This window comes from Rhinopithecus roxellana, chromosome 20 (assembly GCF_007565055.1).
Source record: "Rhinopithecus roxellana isolate Shanxi Qingling chromosome 20, ASM756505v1, whole genome shotgun sequence".
In the NCBI taxonomy this organism is placed as follows: domain Eukaryota; kingdom Metazoa; phylum Chordata; class Mammalia; order Primates; family Cercopithecidae; genus Rhinopithecus; species Rhinopithecus roxellana.
The window spans coordinates 9,599,823-9,612,733 of record NC_044568.1 but is presented as its reverse complement, the minus strand read 5'-3'; the positions used below and the strand labels follow the sequence as shown (position 1 = coordinate 9,612,733).

Below are 12,911 nucleotides of genomic sequence, written 5' to 3'. Positions count from 1 at the left end.
CAAATAATCCTCTTGTCACAGTCTCTCAAAGTGCTGGGTGGGATTACCCACATGAGCCATCACACCCTGCTACTTTTTAATTATATATTTTCCAACATATAAGCTCTCTCCCAAGTGCCTGATTCAGTGTTTAAGACACAGCAGGTGATCAATAAATATCCATTCACCATCAGATATTACATGACTCTTCCAACAATTCTAAGACATGGGTAAGGTAAACAATGTCACTACCATTTCAAAGATGAGGAAACTTGGGTCCCAAGAAGCTAAGTGGGCAGGGCATAGTGGCTCACGCCTGTAATCCCAGCACTTTGGGAGGCTGAGGCAGGCAGATCACCTGAGGTCAGGAGTTCGAGAGCAGCCTGGCCAACACGGTGAAACCCCGTCTCTACTAAAATTACAAACATTAGCTGGGCGTGGTAGCGTGCGCCTATAATCCCAGCTACTCGGGAGACTGAGGCAGGAGAATCGCTTGAACCCAGGAGGCAGAGGTTGCAGTGAGCCAAATTCGCACCACTGCACTCCAGCCTGGGTGATAAGAGCGAGACTCTGTCTCAAAAAAAAAAGAAAGAAAAAAAAAAGCTAAGTGACTGGGGTAACAGCATCCCAGAAGTAAATGACAGAGCTTTAACTTGAATCCAGATCACCATGTTCTAAAGCTATGCTTTTCCCGATCCCACGATATTGCTTCTTTTTGAGTTTTAGTGTCAGGTAGGCCTGGGTGCACATCCCAGTTCCATCACTGATGGCAGCTGTTCAACCTGGAGTAAAACGTGAAGACTCTATAAAAAGCAAACCTATTTAACAGGGCTGGGTGAAGACCCAATGAGCTCATGCCCACGAAACATCTGCATGGGGCCTGGCACATAGTAACTGCACAGAGGATGTGGCCAGGTGCGGTCCTCATGCCCGTAATCCCAATTACTTGGGAGGTTGAGGCAGGAGGATCCCATGAACCCAGGAGTTTGAGATCAGCTTGGGCAAAGTAGCAAGACTGTATCTTTTTTCTTTTCTTTTCTTTTTTTTTTTTTTTTTTGAGATGGAATCTCACTCTGTCGCCCAGGCTGGAGTGCAATGGCACAATCTCGGCTCACTGCAACCTCTGCCTCCCGGGTTCAAGCAATTCTCCTGCCTCAGCCTCCCGAATAGCTGGGATTATATGTGCCTGCCACCACGCCTGGCAAATTTTGTATTTTTAGTAAAGACAGGGTTTCACTATGTTGATCAGGCTGGTCTTGAACTCCTGACCCCACGTAATCCACCCGCCCTGGCCTCCCAAAGTGCTGGGATTACAAGTGTGAGCCACTGTGCCTGGCCTGGAAGACCATATATTAAAAAAATAAAAATTAGGCCATGCATAGTGGCTCCTGCCTGTAACCCCAGCACTCTGGGAGGCTGAGGAGAAAGCATAGTTTGAGACCAGGAGTTTGAGACCAGCTGGGGCAACATAGCAAGTCCCCATTGCTACGAAAAAAAAAAAAAAAAAATTAGCCAGCTGTGGTGGTGAGCATTTGTAGTCCCAGCTACCCGGGAGGCTGAGGTGGGAGGATCATTTAAGCCCAGCAGTTTGAGGCTGCAGTGAGTTGTGATCACGCCACTGCACTCTAGCCTGAGCAACAAAGAGAGACCTGTCTCTAAAAAAACCCAACATAAATAAATAAATAAAATATAAACAAAACATAGGATAAGAGCTGGGGTCATCAGGTATGACCCAGGAGCCCCATCTCACCTCAGCACGATCATCTGGCTCTCAGCCCCCACAGCCACGTCTGCCAAGCCGTCCCCTTCAAGGTCCTTCACCCCATGGATGGAGCGTCCAAACCACCGAACTCCTGAGAGCACCTGGGTCCCTTCTATCCGCTGAGAGCAAGAAAGGAATTATCACTAAGTTGAGGAGAGGTAGGTTGGAGGGAGGGAAGGGTCGGGCTGGGGAGTAGGCTTGGGGGCTTAGGGCACCCGAGAATGGAGTGTGATTGGCAGGCAGGATACCTCACCTGACTTGACTGGGGGCTAAGTCCCCCATGCCTCCCATTGAAGATGTACACAGCCCCCTGCTCCTCCAGAGGGGCCCCCACAGCCACGTCCACCAGCCCATCGCCGTTGATGTCTGTCAGAGCAGTGATGGCTTCTCCAAAACGCCCAAGGGGGTAGCCGGGGTCCCCCTGCAGCTCTGAGACCTCTTCAAACCCCAACTAGGAAGTAGCAAGAGACAGGTCACACCCAAGTCACTCAGCAAGCTGTCACAGAGCAACTGAGTGAAGAATGCTAAAAAAAGTAAGATGGGGTCCCTCCAAGAATTGGAATGGAGCTGTCAGACTAACCAGGGTTCAGGCACCAGCCCAGCCTCTTACTGTCCTCTTACTGTGACCTTGTGGTTTCAGACATCCCCCTGCTGAGCCTTGGGGTTTCCCTTTATATATATACATTTTTTGGATAATTTTTTTTGAGACGGAGTCTTGCTCTGTCATTGGCTGGAGTACAGTGGCGTAATCGCAGCTCACTACAGCCTCGAACTCCTAAACTCAAGCAATCCTCCCACCTCAGCCTCCCAAGTAGCTGGGACTACAGGCATGTACCACCACATCTGGCTAACTTTAAATTTTTAATTTATTTATTTTTATTTTTGTAGAAACAGGGTATTGTCATGTTGCCCAGGCTGGTCTGGAACTCCTGGCTTCAAGCAATCGTCTTGTCTCAGCCTCTCAAACTGCTGGGATTACACGCATGAGCCACTGCACCCCAGGGATTTCCATTTATAAACTAAAGCTTGTAGTATCTCAGCAGGTGGTCATGAGGAAAGTGAGGTCGTGTCTATAAAAAGTTTGGCGCTGCCTGCCAGGTGCAGCGGCTCATGCCTATAATCCCAGCAGTTTGGAAGGCCAAGGCAGTGGATCACGTGAGGTCAGGATTAGAGACCAGCCTGGTCAACATGTCGAAATGCTGTCTCTACTAAAAATACAAAAATTAGCTGGGTGTGGTGGCGGGCACCTGTAATCCCAGCACTTTGGGAGGCCGAGGCGGGTGGATCACCTGAGGTCAGGAGTTCAAGACTAGCCTGACCAACATGGTGAAACCCCGTCTCTACTAAAAATACAAAAATTAGCTGGGCATGGAGACACACACCTGTAATCCCAGCTACTCGGGAGGCTGAGGTAGGAGAATCCCTTGAACCCAGGAGGCAGAGGTTGTGGTGAGCCCTGATTGCACCACTGCACTCCAGCCTGGGCCACAAGAGCGAGACTCTGTCTCAAAAGAAAAAAGAAATATTGGCACTGGACCCTGCACACAGTCTTTCCACAGTGAGGATTCGCTATTGCCTCTCTGTCGTTCTAAAAGTTTGATCACCACATGACCAGACAGAGAAAGCCTTCAGAATAACTGGGAGCTGCAAATCTCTGCTGCTCTACCTCCTCCCTCTCAGCCCCAGGTCCTGGCCCCACCTGTTTTCTCTGGTAGATAAACACCCGGCCTCCTCTCTGCTCCCCATAGAACAGTGGGGCGCCAATCAGCAGCAGCTCTGTCTCCCCATCTTGGTCCACGTCGACACCTGCACAGCTCCCCACCAAAATAAGAGCCAATCTGTGGGGAGAGGCAGGTGTTTGGGGAAACGCCTGTGGGAACAGCAGAGGCTGGCAGGGAGATACCTGTACCGAGTTCATCTTATGCCACTCCCTCAAATGCAGGTTCCAATCCTGGATCCACCCCTAGTCTATGTGCATTAAGACAAAGTGGGCTGTTTGTCTTAATGCACCTTAAACAACCTCAAGGTTGTTTCTTAAACTAGAGAGGGAGATGACAGGGCTTACCTCCGTGTGTTATGAGGGACAAATGTGATGGTGTTTAGCACAGGGCCTGCCACACGTAAGTGGATGAGCGTTCAAAGGACAGAAGGGAGTGTGACGTGTGTCCCTCCAGTCCCTGGTCTGCAGATGCCCTCGGACTGTGCGCACCTGGGTCCCATGGATTGTCTGGATCTGGCTCCAGTGTCCTCCGCCCTGTGGCTCTTGGAACAGCAGCACTCGGCCCACGTGCTGGTATCGAGGGGCTCCTGAGGCCAACAACAAAGTCTTTTCCCTGGAGGGCAGCCAGGTCACCGTGTAACCTGAGGAAAGTGTGCAAGGCGTGGAGTTAGGAACAGAGGATGCTGGAAGAACACCCAGCAGGAGAGGGGCAGGGGCCCCAGGGAATTGGGTTAGTAGCAGAGATGCATCAAAACAGCTGAAGACCTTCTTCTGAGAAAAGCAGCGACGGGCTCCCAGCCGACCAAATCCTGCCATCTTGGGGATGGCATTTCTTCAACTGTGAGTGACATGCACACCCAGGGAAAAGCAGCTATGCACCACAAGTGGAGTGTGGAGCCTCTTCTGAGCCTCAGTTTACCTGAGGATTAGTAAGGAAGACTCCATTCTTTCTTCTTTTTTAGAGACAGAGTCTTGCTTTCTTGCCCAGGCTGGAATGCAATGGCGTGTTCTCGGCTCACTGCAACCTCCGCCTCCCAGGTTCAAGCAATTCTTCTGCCTCAACCTCCCAAGTAGCTGGGATTACAGGTGCCCAGCCACCACACCCAGATACTTTTCTGTATTTTTAGTAGAAACAGGGTTTTGCCATGTTGGCCAGGGTGGTCTCGAACTCTTGGCCTCAGGTGATCCACCTACCTCAGCCTCCCAAAGTGCTGGGGTTACAGGTGTAAGCCACCATGCCTGGCCTCTTTTTTCTTTTTTCTTTTTTTTTTTTTTTTTTGAGACGGAGTCTCGCTCTGCCGCCCAGGCTGGAGTGCAGTGGCCGGATCTCAGCTCACTGCAAGCCCCGCCTCCTGGGTTTACGCCATTCTCCTGCCTCAGCCTCCCGAGTAGCTGGGACTACAGGCGCCCGCCACATCGCCCGGCTAGTTTTTTGTATTTTTTTAGTAGAGACGGGGTTTCACCGTGTTAGCCAGGATGGTCTCGATCTCCTGACCTCGTGATCCGCCCGTCTCGGCCTCCCAAAGTGCTGGGATTACAGGCTTGAGCCACCGCGCCCGGCCCTCTTTTTTCTTAAATAATAAAATAAAATAAAACGGGAGGCTGGGTGCGGTGGCTCACACCTGTGATCTCAGCACTTTGGGAGGCTGAGGCAGGAGGCTTTCTCAAAGTCAGGAGGTCAAGGCAGCAGTGAGCCAAGATGGCGCCCCTGCACTCCAGCCTGGGTGACAGAGCGAGACCCTATGTCTAAAGAAGAAAAAAGGAACAGTACCAATCTCATGGGGTGTGTTTTGAGAGTTAAATAAGACGCGTATATAAAATGCTTAGTGCTATGCTAGTGATAGCTAAACTGAGATCTGAAGGATAGTAGCATAGTAGACACTCAGGATTCTGTTTATTTATCTATCCACATATATGTATATATTTACGTGTGTGGATAGTGAGGTGGGTGTCTAACTAGAGATTAAACTTTTTTTCTTTTTTTTTTTTTTGTTTGAAACAGCGTTTTGCTCTGTTACCCAGGCTGGAGTGCAGTGGTACAATCTCAGCTCACTGCAACCTCCGCCTCCTGTGTTCAAGTTATTCTCCTGCCTCAGCCTCCCGAGTAGCTGGGATTACAGGTGCACGCCACCATGCCTGGCTAATTTTTTGCATTTTTACTAGAGACTACAAACATTTCACCATGTTTGCCAGGTTGGTCTTGAACTCCTGACCTCAAATGATCTGCCAGCCTCAGCCTTCCAAAGTGCGGGGATTACAGTGTGAGCCACCATGCCCAGCTAGAGATTAAATTTTAGAGTTATTTCTTCTTTTTTTTCTTCACCACAGCCTTAACCTCCCAGGCTCAAGTGATCCTCCCATCTCAGCCTCCCAAGTAGCTGGGACCACAGGCATGCACAACCATGCCCAACTAATTTTTTTTTTTTTTTTTGAGACAAAGTCTGTCTCTGTCGCCCAGGCTGGAGTGCAGTAGTGCAATCTCGGCTCACTGCAACTTTCGCCTCCCAGGTTCAAGTGATTCTCCTGCCTCAGCCTCCCAAGTAGCTGGGACTAGCGGTGCGCATCACCACGTCCAGCTAATTTTTTTGTATTTTTAGTAGAGACAGGGCTTCACCATGTTGGCCAGGTTGGTCTCGAACTCTTGACCTCAGGTAATCTTGGATAATTCAAGAGGAGGAAGCCTCAAAAAGGAGTAGCCAGTCCTCTTACTAATAAGGCAGGTTGTTTAAAAATGTGCCTGGGATTTAATATATAGGTGTGACTGATGGTATAGAGAGTCACTGTCACTGAAAGAAGTTTACTAGTCACCGTTCCAAGAGGCAGGAGGCACTGGATGCCAGTCAGGACCAGACAAACACCAGATTAGTGGAGAGGCAGGAGGAGCCAGGGAAGAGCATGACCCAGAGCTCTTCTTGTGGTTTCCACAAGGAAGGGTGGTAAGTTAGGTTGGCAAGTTCAAGCAAGTTTAGGATTGCACAGTTTGAATAATTTTGGCTGACTCTGGGCTATAGCGGTGGCCTCTGGTTGATTGATGCCTGGCCCTGAGCTGATTTAGGGCAGAGGAACTATTGGCTTGGTGTGTATGGATTAGACAAAGGAAGTGCCTGGGGATATGGGCTTGGAATTGGTTGGTTTGCATATAAAAGGCCTTTTTTTTTTCTTTTTTTTTGAGACGGAATCTTGCTCTGTCATCTAGGCTGGAGTGCAGTGGCGTGATCCTCAGCTCACTGCAACCTCTGCCTCCTGGGTTCAAGAGATTCTCTTGCCTCAGCCCCCTGAGTAGCTGGAATTAAAGACACCTGCCATCATGCCCGACTAATTTTTGTATTTTTAATAGAGATGGGGTTTCGCCATGTTGACCAGACTGGTCTCAAACTCCTGACCTCAGGTGATTCACCCACCTCAGCCTTCCAAAGTGCTGGGATTACTGGCGTGAACCACTGTGTCTGGCCCTGTTTTTTGAGACACAGTCTTGCTCTTTTGCCCAGGCTAGTATGCAGCAGCGTGATCTCCGCTTGCTGCAACCTCCACCTCTCGGGTTCTAACAATTCTCCTGCCTCAGCCTCCAGAATAGCTGGGACTACAGGCATGCACCACCACGCCTGGCTAACTTTTGTATTTTTAGTAGAGACAGGGTTTCACCATGTTGGCCAGGCTGGTCTTGAACTCCTGACCTCAGGTGATCTGCATGCCTCAGTCTCCCAAAGTGCTGGGATTAAAGGCATGAGCCACCATGACCAGCTACAAGGTATATTCACAGGCAAGTTATTTACTATCTCTAGGAATTCGCCAACCCTGGGAGGCGTAGTCTCTTCAGGATGAGCACAGCCCCAAGATGTTAAAGCATCAGAAAATACAAACAATAAATTATGAATGTTATAGCCATATTTAAACTCCGACTTTGTTCATGCTGGTTGCTTAACTGCTTTCATTATTGTTTTGGAAGCCAGGCTGAGCGACCATCTGACCCTACAACCAGAAGAACCCAGCAGAAAAGAGAAGTACTCACCCAAATAGCCCGCTCTTACTTCTGGTGTCAATGGTTCATTCCCAATAAATGTGTCATCCTGCATGTCTGCCTTCAGGTCGAGAAGGCCCCCAGCCCAGTCCTTGGCTCCTACTGCCCCCACGACTGCATGGCCCTGCCCAGGGAAGGAGATGCGTGGGTCAGCTACCCACCGATCCACCCCCCAGAGTCAGATGCACTCCCTGCAGCCCATTGCTCCAGACCAGCACGCACCCTGCTGAGGTCGGCACTGATGCCGCTGGAGGACAGCTCCATGTTGAAGGAAGTCAGGTCCTGTTTGCTTGTGCCTGGGGAACAAAGCAGAGAACAGGTGAGACGCAACAGCTGTAAATGCAGTGAAAAAAATTCATGGCAGGACGGGGAAGAAGTGAGGTATTTACCTCTGGGTTAAGGTAGAAGGCATGCATGTGAGGGTCAGGCAGACCCAGGAAGTGACTTAATGCTGAGTTGACTTTCTCATGTGATACCCTGGGAGTCCCAGGTTTGTTTGTTTTTTGTTTTTGAGACAAGGTCTTGCTCTGTTGCCCAGGTTGGAGTGCAGTGGTGCAATCACAGCCTACTGCAGCCTCAACCTCCCAAGCTCAAGCAATCCTCCTGGCTTAGCCTCCTGGATAGCTGGGACTACAGGCACACACCATCATGCCTGGCTAATTTTTTTTTTTTTTTTTTTTGAGATGGCGTCTCTCTCCGTGGTCAAGGCTGTAGTACAGCAGTGTAATCTCAGCTCACTAAAGCTTCTGCCTCCTGGGTTCAAGCGATTCTCCTGCATCAGCCTCCCAAAGTAGCTGGAATTACTGGTGCACCACCATGCCCAGCTAATTTTTGTATTTTTAGTAGAGATGGGGTTTCACCATGTTGGCCAGGCTGGTCTCGAACTCCTGACCTCAGGTGATCCACCTGCCTCAGCCTCCCAATGTGTTGGGACAATGACAGGTGTGAACCACCGTGCCCAGCCTCCAGATTGGAATATCCAATTACTCATCTCCGTGTGTCCAAGACTCAGCTCTTGGTTTCTGCTCTGACTCAGGCTTCTCACGTCTATGAATGGCACTCCCACTCATCTAATGAACCATCCTAAGAAACCAAATCCACCTGGAGTCTTCTCTTTCCTCCATCTCGTCTCCAACACATCACCAAATCATGATATTCCTGCCTTTGAAATAAACCCTCTTTCTGTTTTTTGAGACAGGGACTCGCTGTGCTGCCCAGGCTGGAGTGCAGTGGTGTCATCATAGCTCACTGCAGTCTCAAACTCCTAGGCTCAAGAGATACTCCTGTCTCAGCATCCCAAGTAGCTGGGACTACTGGTATGCACCACCGTGCCTGGCTTATATAGCTTCTCCTTAAGAACTCTTCACTGGCTGGGCGTGGTGGCTTAGACCTGTAATCCCAGCACTTTGGGAAGCCAAGGTGGGCAGGTTACCTGAGGTCAGGAGTTCGAGACCAGCCTGGCCAGCATGGTGAAACCCTGTCTCTACTAAAAATACAAAAATTAGCCAGGCATGGTGGGACACACCTGTAATCCCAGCTACTTGGGAGGCTGAGGTAAGAGAATCACTTGAGCTTGGGAGGCTCAAAAACAACTGAAGGTTGCAGTGAGCCAAGATCATGCCACTGCTCTCCAGCCTGGCCAACAGAGTGAAACTCTGTCTTGAAAAAAAAAAAGGTCAGGCACAGTGGCTCACACCTGTAATCCTAGCACTTTGGGAGGCTGAGGCGGACGGATTACCTGAGGTCAGGAGTTCGAGACCAGCCTGGTCAATATGGTGAAACCCTATCTCTACTAAAAATACAAAAAATTTATCTGGGTGTGGTGGCAGGCGCCTGTACTCCCAGCTACTCGGGAGGCTGAGGCAGGAGAATTGCTTGAACCCAGGAGGCTGAGGTTGCAGTGAGCCAAGATCACGCCACTGCACTCCATCCTGGGTGACAGAGCAAGACTCTGTCTCAGAAAAAAAAAAAAAGAACTCTTCATGGGCTGGGCGCAGTGGCTCATGCCTGTAATCCCAACGCTTTGTGAGGCTGAGGCAGAAGAATTGCTTGAGCTCAGGAGTTAAAGACCAGCCTGGGAAATATAGTAGAAACTCTGTCTCGGCCGGGCACAGTGGCTCATGCCTGTAATCCCAGCATATGTGAGGCTGAGGCAGGAGGATTGCTTGAGCCTAGGAGTTCAAGACCTGCTTGGGCAATAGAGTAGAAACTCTTGTCTCTACAAAAAATTTAAAAATTAGCCAGGTGTGGTGGTGTATATCTGTAGTCCTAGCAACTCAGGAGGTCGACGTGGGAGGACTGCTTGAGCCCAGGAGTTTGAGGCTGCAGTGAGCTGTGATCGCGCCACTGCACTCCAGTCTGGGCAACAGAGTGAGTCCCTGTCTCAAAACAACAACAACAAAAAACTCCTCATGATTTCTCATCAATCTTCACACTGAAATCCACACTCTTTCTGAGGGCCTGGAAGACCCTTACCTCCTTGCCAACCTTCTCTCTCCCTTCCTCACCACGCTCCGGTCACACTGAACTTTTTCCATTTTCCTAGCATGCTGAGCCCTTTCCCTGCCCCCAGTCTTGCTTCTCTCTGCCCTCATTCCACCTTCCTCACGTTGCTGTTCGAATCTCATCTTTCATATCTCAGCTTAAAAGCCAGTCGAGAGTGAATTTTTTTTTTTTAGACGAAGTCTCTGTCACTCAGGCTGGAGTACAGTGGCTGCAACCTCCACCTCCCGGGTTCAAGCGATTATCCTGCCTCAGCCTCCCGAGTGGCTGGGACTGCAAGCACTCACCACCACGCCTGGCTATTTTTTTTAGTAGAGACGGGGTTTGGGGTTTCACTGTGTTAGCCAGGATGATCTTGATCTCCTGACCTCTTGATCCGCCCACCTTGGCCTCCCAAAGTGCTGGGATTACATGTGTAAGCCACCGTGCCCAGCCAGAGAGTGAATTTTTTAAAAAAACATTTTTTAAAAAAATTCACTTTTCATTTTTATTATTTATTTAGACATGGGGTCTTGCTATGCTGCCCAGACTGGACTGTTGCTCCTTTTTTTTTTTTTTTTTTTTTTGAGATAGAATTTTGCTTTCGTTGCCCAGGCTGGAGTGCAGTGTCACAATCTCAGCTCACTGTGACCTCTGCCTCCTGGGTTCAAGTGATTCTCCTGCCTTAGCCTCCCAAGTGGCTGGGATTACAGGCACCCGCCGCCACACCCAGCTAATTTTTGTACTTTTAGTAGAGACTGGGTTTCACCATGTTGGTCAGGCTGGTCTCAAACTCCTGACCTCAAGTGATCTGCTTACCTCAGCCTCCCAGAGTGTTGGGATGACAGGCATGAGCCCCCGCTCTCAGCCCATTGTTTTTTTTTTTTTTTTTTTTTTTTTTTTTTTTTTTTTTTCTGAGACGGAGTCTCGCTCTGTCACCCAGGCTGGAGTGCAGTGGCACAATCTCGGCTCACTGCAAGCTCCACCTCCCAGGTTCACGCCATTCTCTTGCCTCAGCCTCCCGAGTAACTGGGACCACAGGCGTCTGCCACCACATCTGGCTAATTTTTTGTATTTTTAGTAGAGACGGGGTTTCACTGTGTTAGCCAGGATGGTCTCGATCTCCTGACCGCGTGATCCACCCGCGTAGGCCTCCCAAAGTGCTGGGATTACAGGCGTGAGCTACCGCGCCCGGCTAGCCCATTGCTTCTTTAACTGAACTGAACACCAGTTAAACTGAACACCTAGCAAAGGAGACTTTCCTGTAGGAATATATCTTTCAGCCAAGTAAGCTTCCTGGGGAAATGCCCTCCATAACCAGTCCTCCATCCGGTGACCACAATACAAATCTTTTCTTATTGTAGGCCAGGAAAGAAGACTTGTGGGTTCTTCACACTGGCCCCTGCCAGTCTGCCCTTCTGAAGTAATGTGGAGCCTCAGATAGGCGACAGCAAGACATTGAGCAAGAAGGGGGAGGAATTACATTCACTCTGCAGGGCTCAGATCACACCAGCAAGACATAGGTCAGTCCTGGATCAACCTGAGCTCCAAGAGAAGATGGAATTTCAGAAAGAAATATCACAGAGGGCCGGGTGTGGTGGCTCACGCCTATAATCCTAACACTTTAAGAGACCGAGGCGGGCAGATTCCTTGGGGTCAGGAATTTGAGACCAGCCTGGGCAACATAGCGAGACCCCTGCCTCTACAAAAAATACCAAAGGAAAAAAAAAAATTAGTCAGGTGTGGTATCATATACCTATAGTCCCAGCTACTTGGGAGGCTGAGGTAGGAGGATCACCTGATTCTGGAAGGCCAAGGCTGCAGTGAACTGTGATCATGCCACTGTACCCCAGCCTGGGTGACAGAGTGAGACCCTGTGAAAGAAAAGCAAAAAAGAAAAGAGGCCAGGTGCGGTGGCTCACGCCTGTAATCCCAACACTTTGGGAGGACAAGGCGGGCGGATCATGAGGTCAGGAGATCGAGACCATCCTGGCTAACATGGTGAAACCCCGTCTCTACTAAAAAATACAAAAAATTAGCCGGGTGTGGTGGCAGGTGCCTGTGGTCCCAGCTACTCGGGAGGCTGAGGCAGGAAAATGGCGTGAACCTGGGAAGTGGAGCTTGCAGTGAGCTAAGATCGTGTGACTACACTCCAGCCTGGGCAACAGAGCGAGACTCTGTCTCAAAAAAAAACAAAAAAAAAAAAAAAAAAGAAAAGAAAAGAAAGAGAAGAGAAGAGAAGGGGGGGAGGGGAGGGACAGGGAAGGAAGGGAGGAAGGAAGGAAGGAGAGAAAGAAGGAAGAGAAAGAAAGATCACAGAAGCTGCTCCCAAATGACCCTCTCCTAAATTCCTTCTAAAGGTCTGTTTTATTTAGGTAAGCCCTTAGCACAAGATCAGATACTCAGTAAGTGCTTATTACTCTTTGTGTTTCTAATATGATGTCCTAGGGGAGTTCTTTTTTTTTTTTTTTTTTTTTTTTTTTTTTGAGACTGAGTCTCGCTCTGTTGCCCACCAGGCTGGAGTGCAATGGCGTGATCTCAACCTCCACCTCCTGGGTTCAAGCAATTCTCCTGCCTCAGCCCCCTGAGTAGCTGGGATTACAGGCGTGTGCCACCATGCTCAGCTAATTTCTGTATTTTTAGTAGAGACGGGGTTTCGCCACGTTGGCCAGGCTGGTCTCTATCTCCTGACTTCAGGTGATCTGCCCGCCTCGGCCTCCCAAAGCGCTGAGATTACAGGTGTGAGCCACCACGCCCAGCCATTTTTGTTTTTTGTTTTTTGTTTCTTGAAATGGAGTCTTCCTCTGCCACCCAGACTGGAGTGCAGTGTTGCGATCTTGGCTCACTGCGTCCTCTGCCTCCTGAGTTCAAGAGATTCTTGTGCCTCAGCCTCCGGAGTAGCTGGGATTACAGGCACTCACCACCACACCTGGCTATTTTTTGTATTTTTA

At 49.6% G+C, this 12,911-nt stretch overlaps 1 protein-coding gene across 1 annotated transcript in view; it reads right to left on the bottom strand.

Moving 5' to 3' along the window:
• ITGAL (integrin subunit alpha L) overlaps nucleotides 1–12,911 on the bottom strand; it is a 51,159-nt gene that overhangs the window by 26,356 nt on the left and 11,892 nt on the right. Inside the window, 7 exon segments of the mRNA XM_010387952.2 lie at nucleotides 1,730–1,860; nucleotides 1,995–2,192; nucleotides 3,441–3,548; nucleotides 3,550–3,579; nucleotides 3,951–4,102; nucleotides 7,471–7,603; nucleotides 7,702–7,775. Of these exon segments, the coding sequence (XP_010386254.1) occupies nucleotides 1,730–1,860; nucleotides 1,995–2,192; nucleotides 3,441–3,548; nucleotides 3,550–3,579; nucleotides 3,951–4,102; nucleotides 7,471–7,603; nucleotides 7,702–7,775 (826 nt within the window).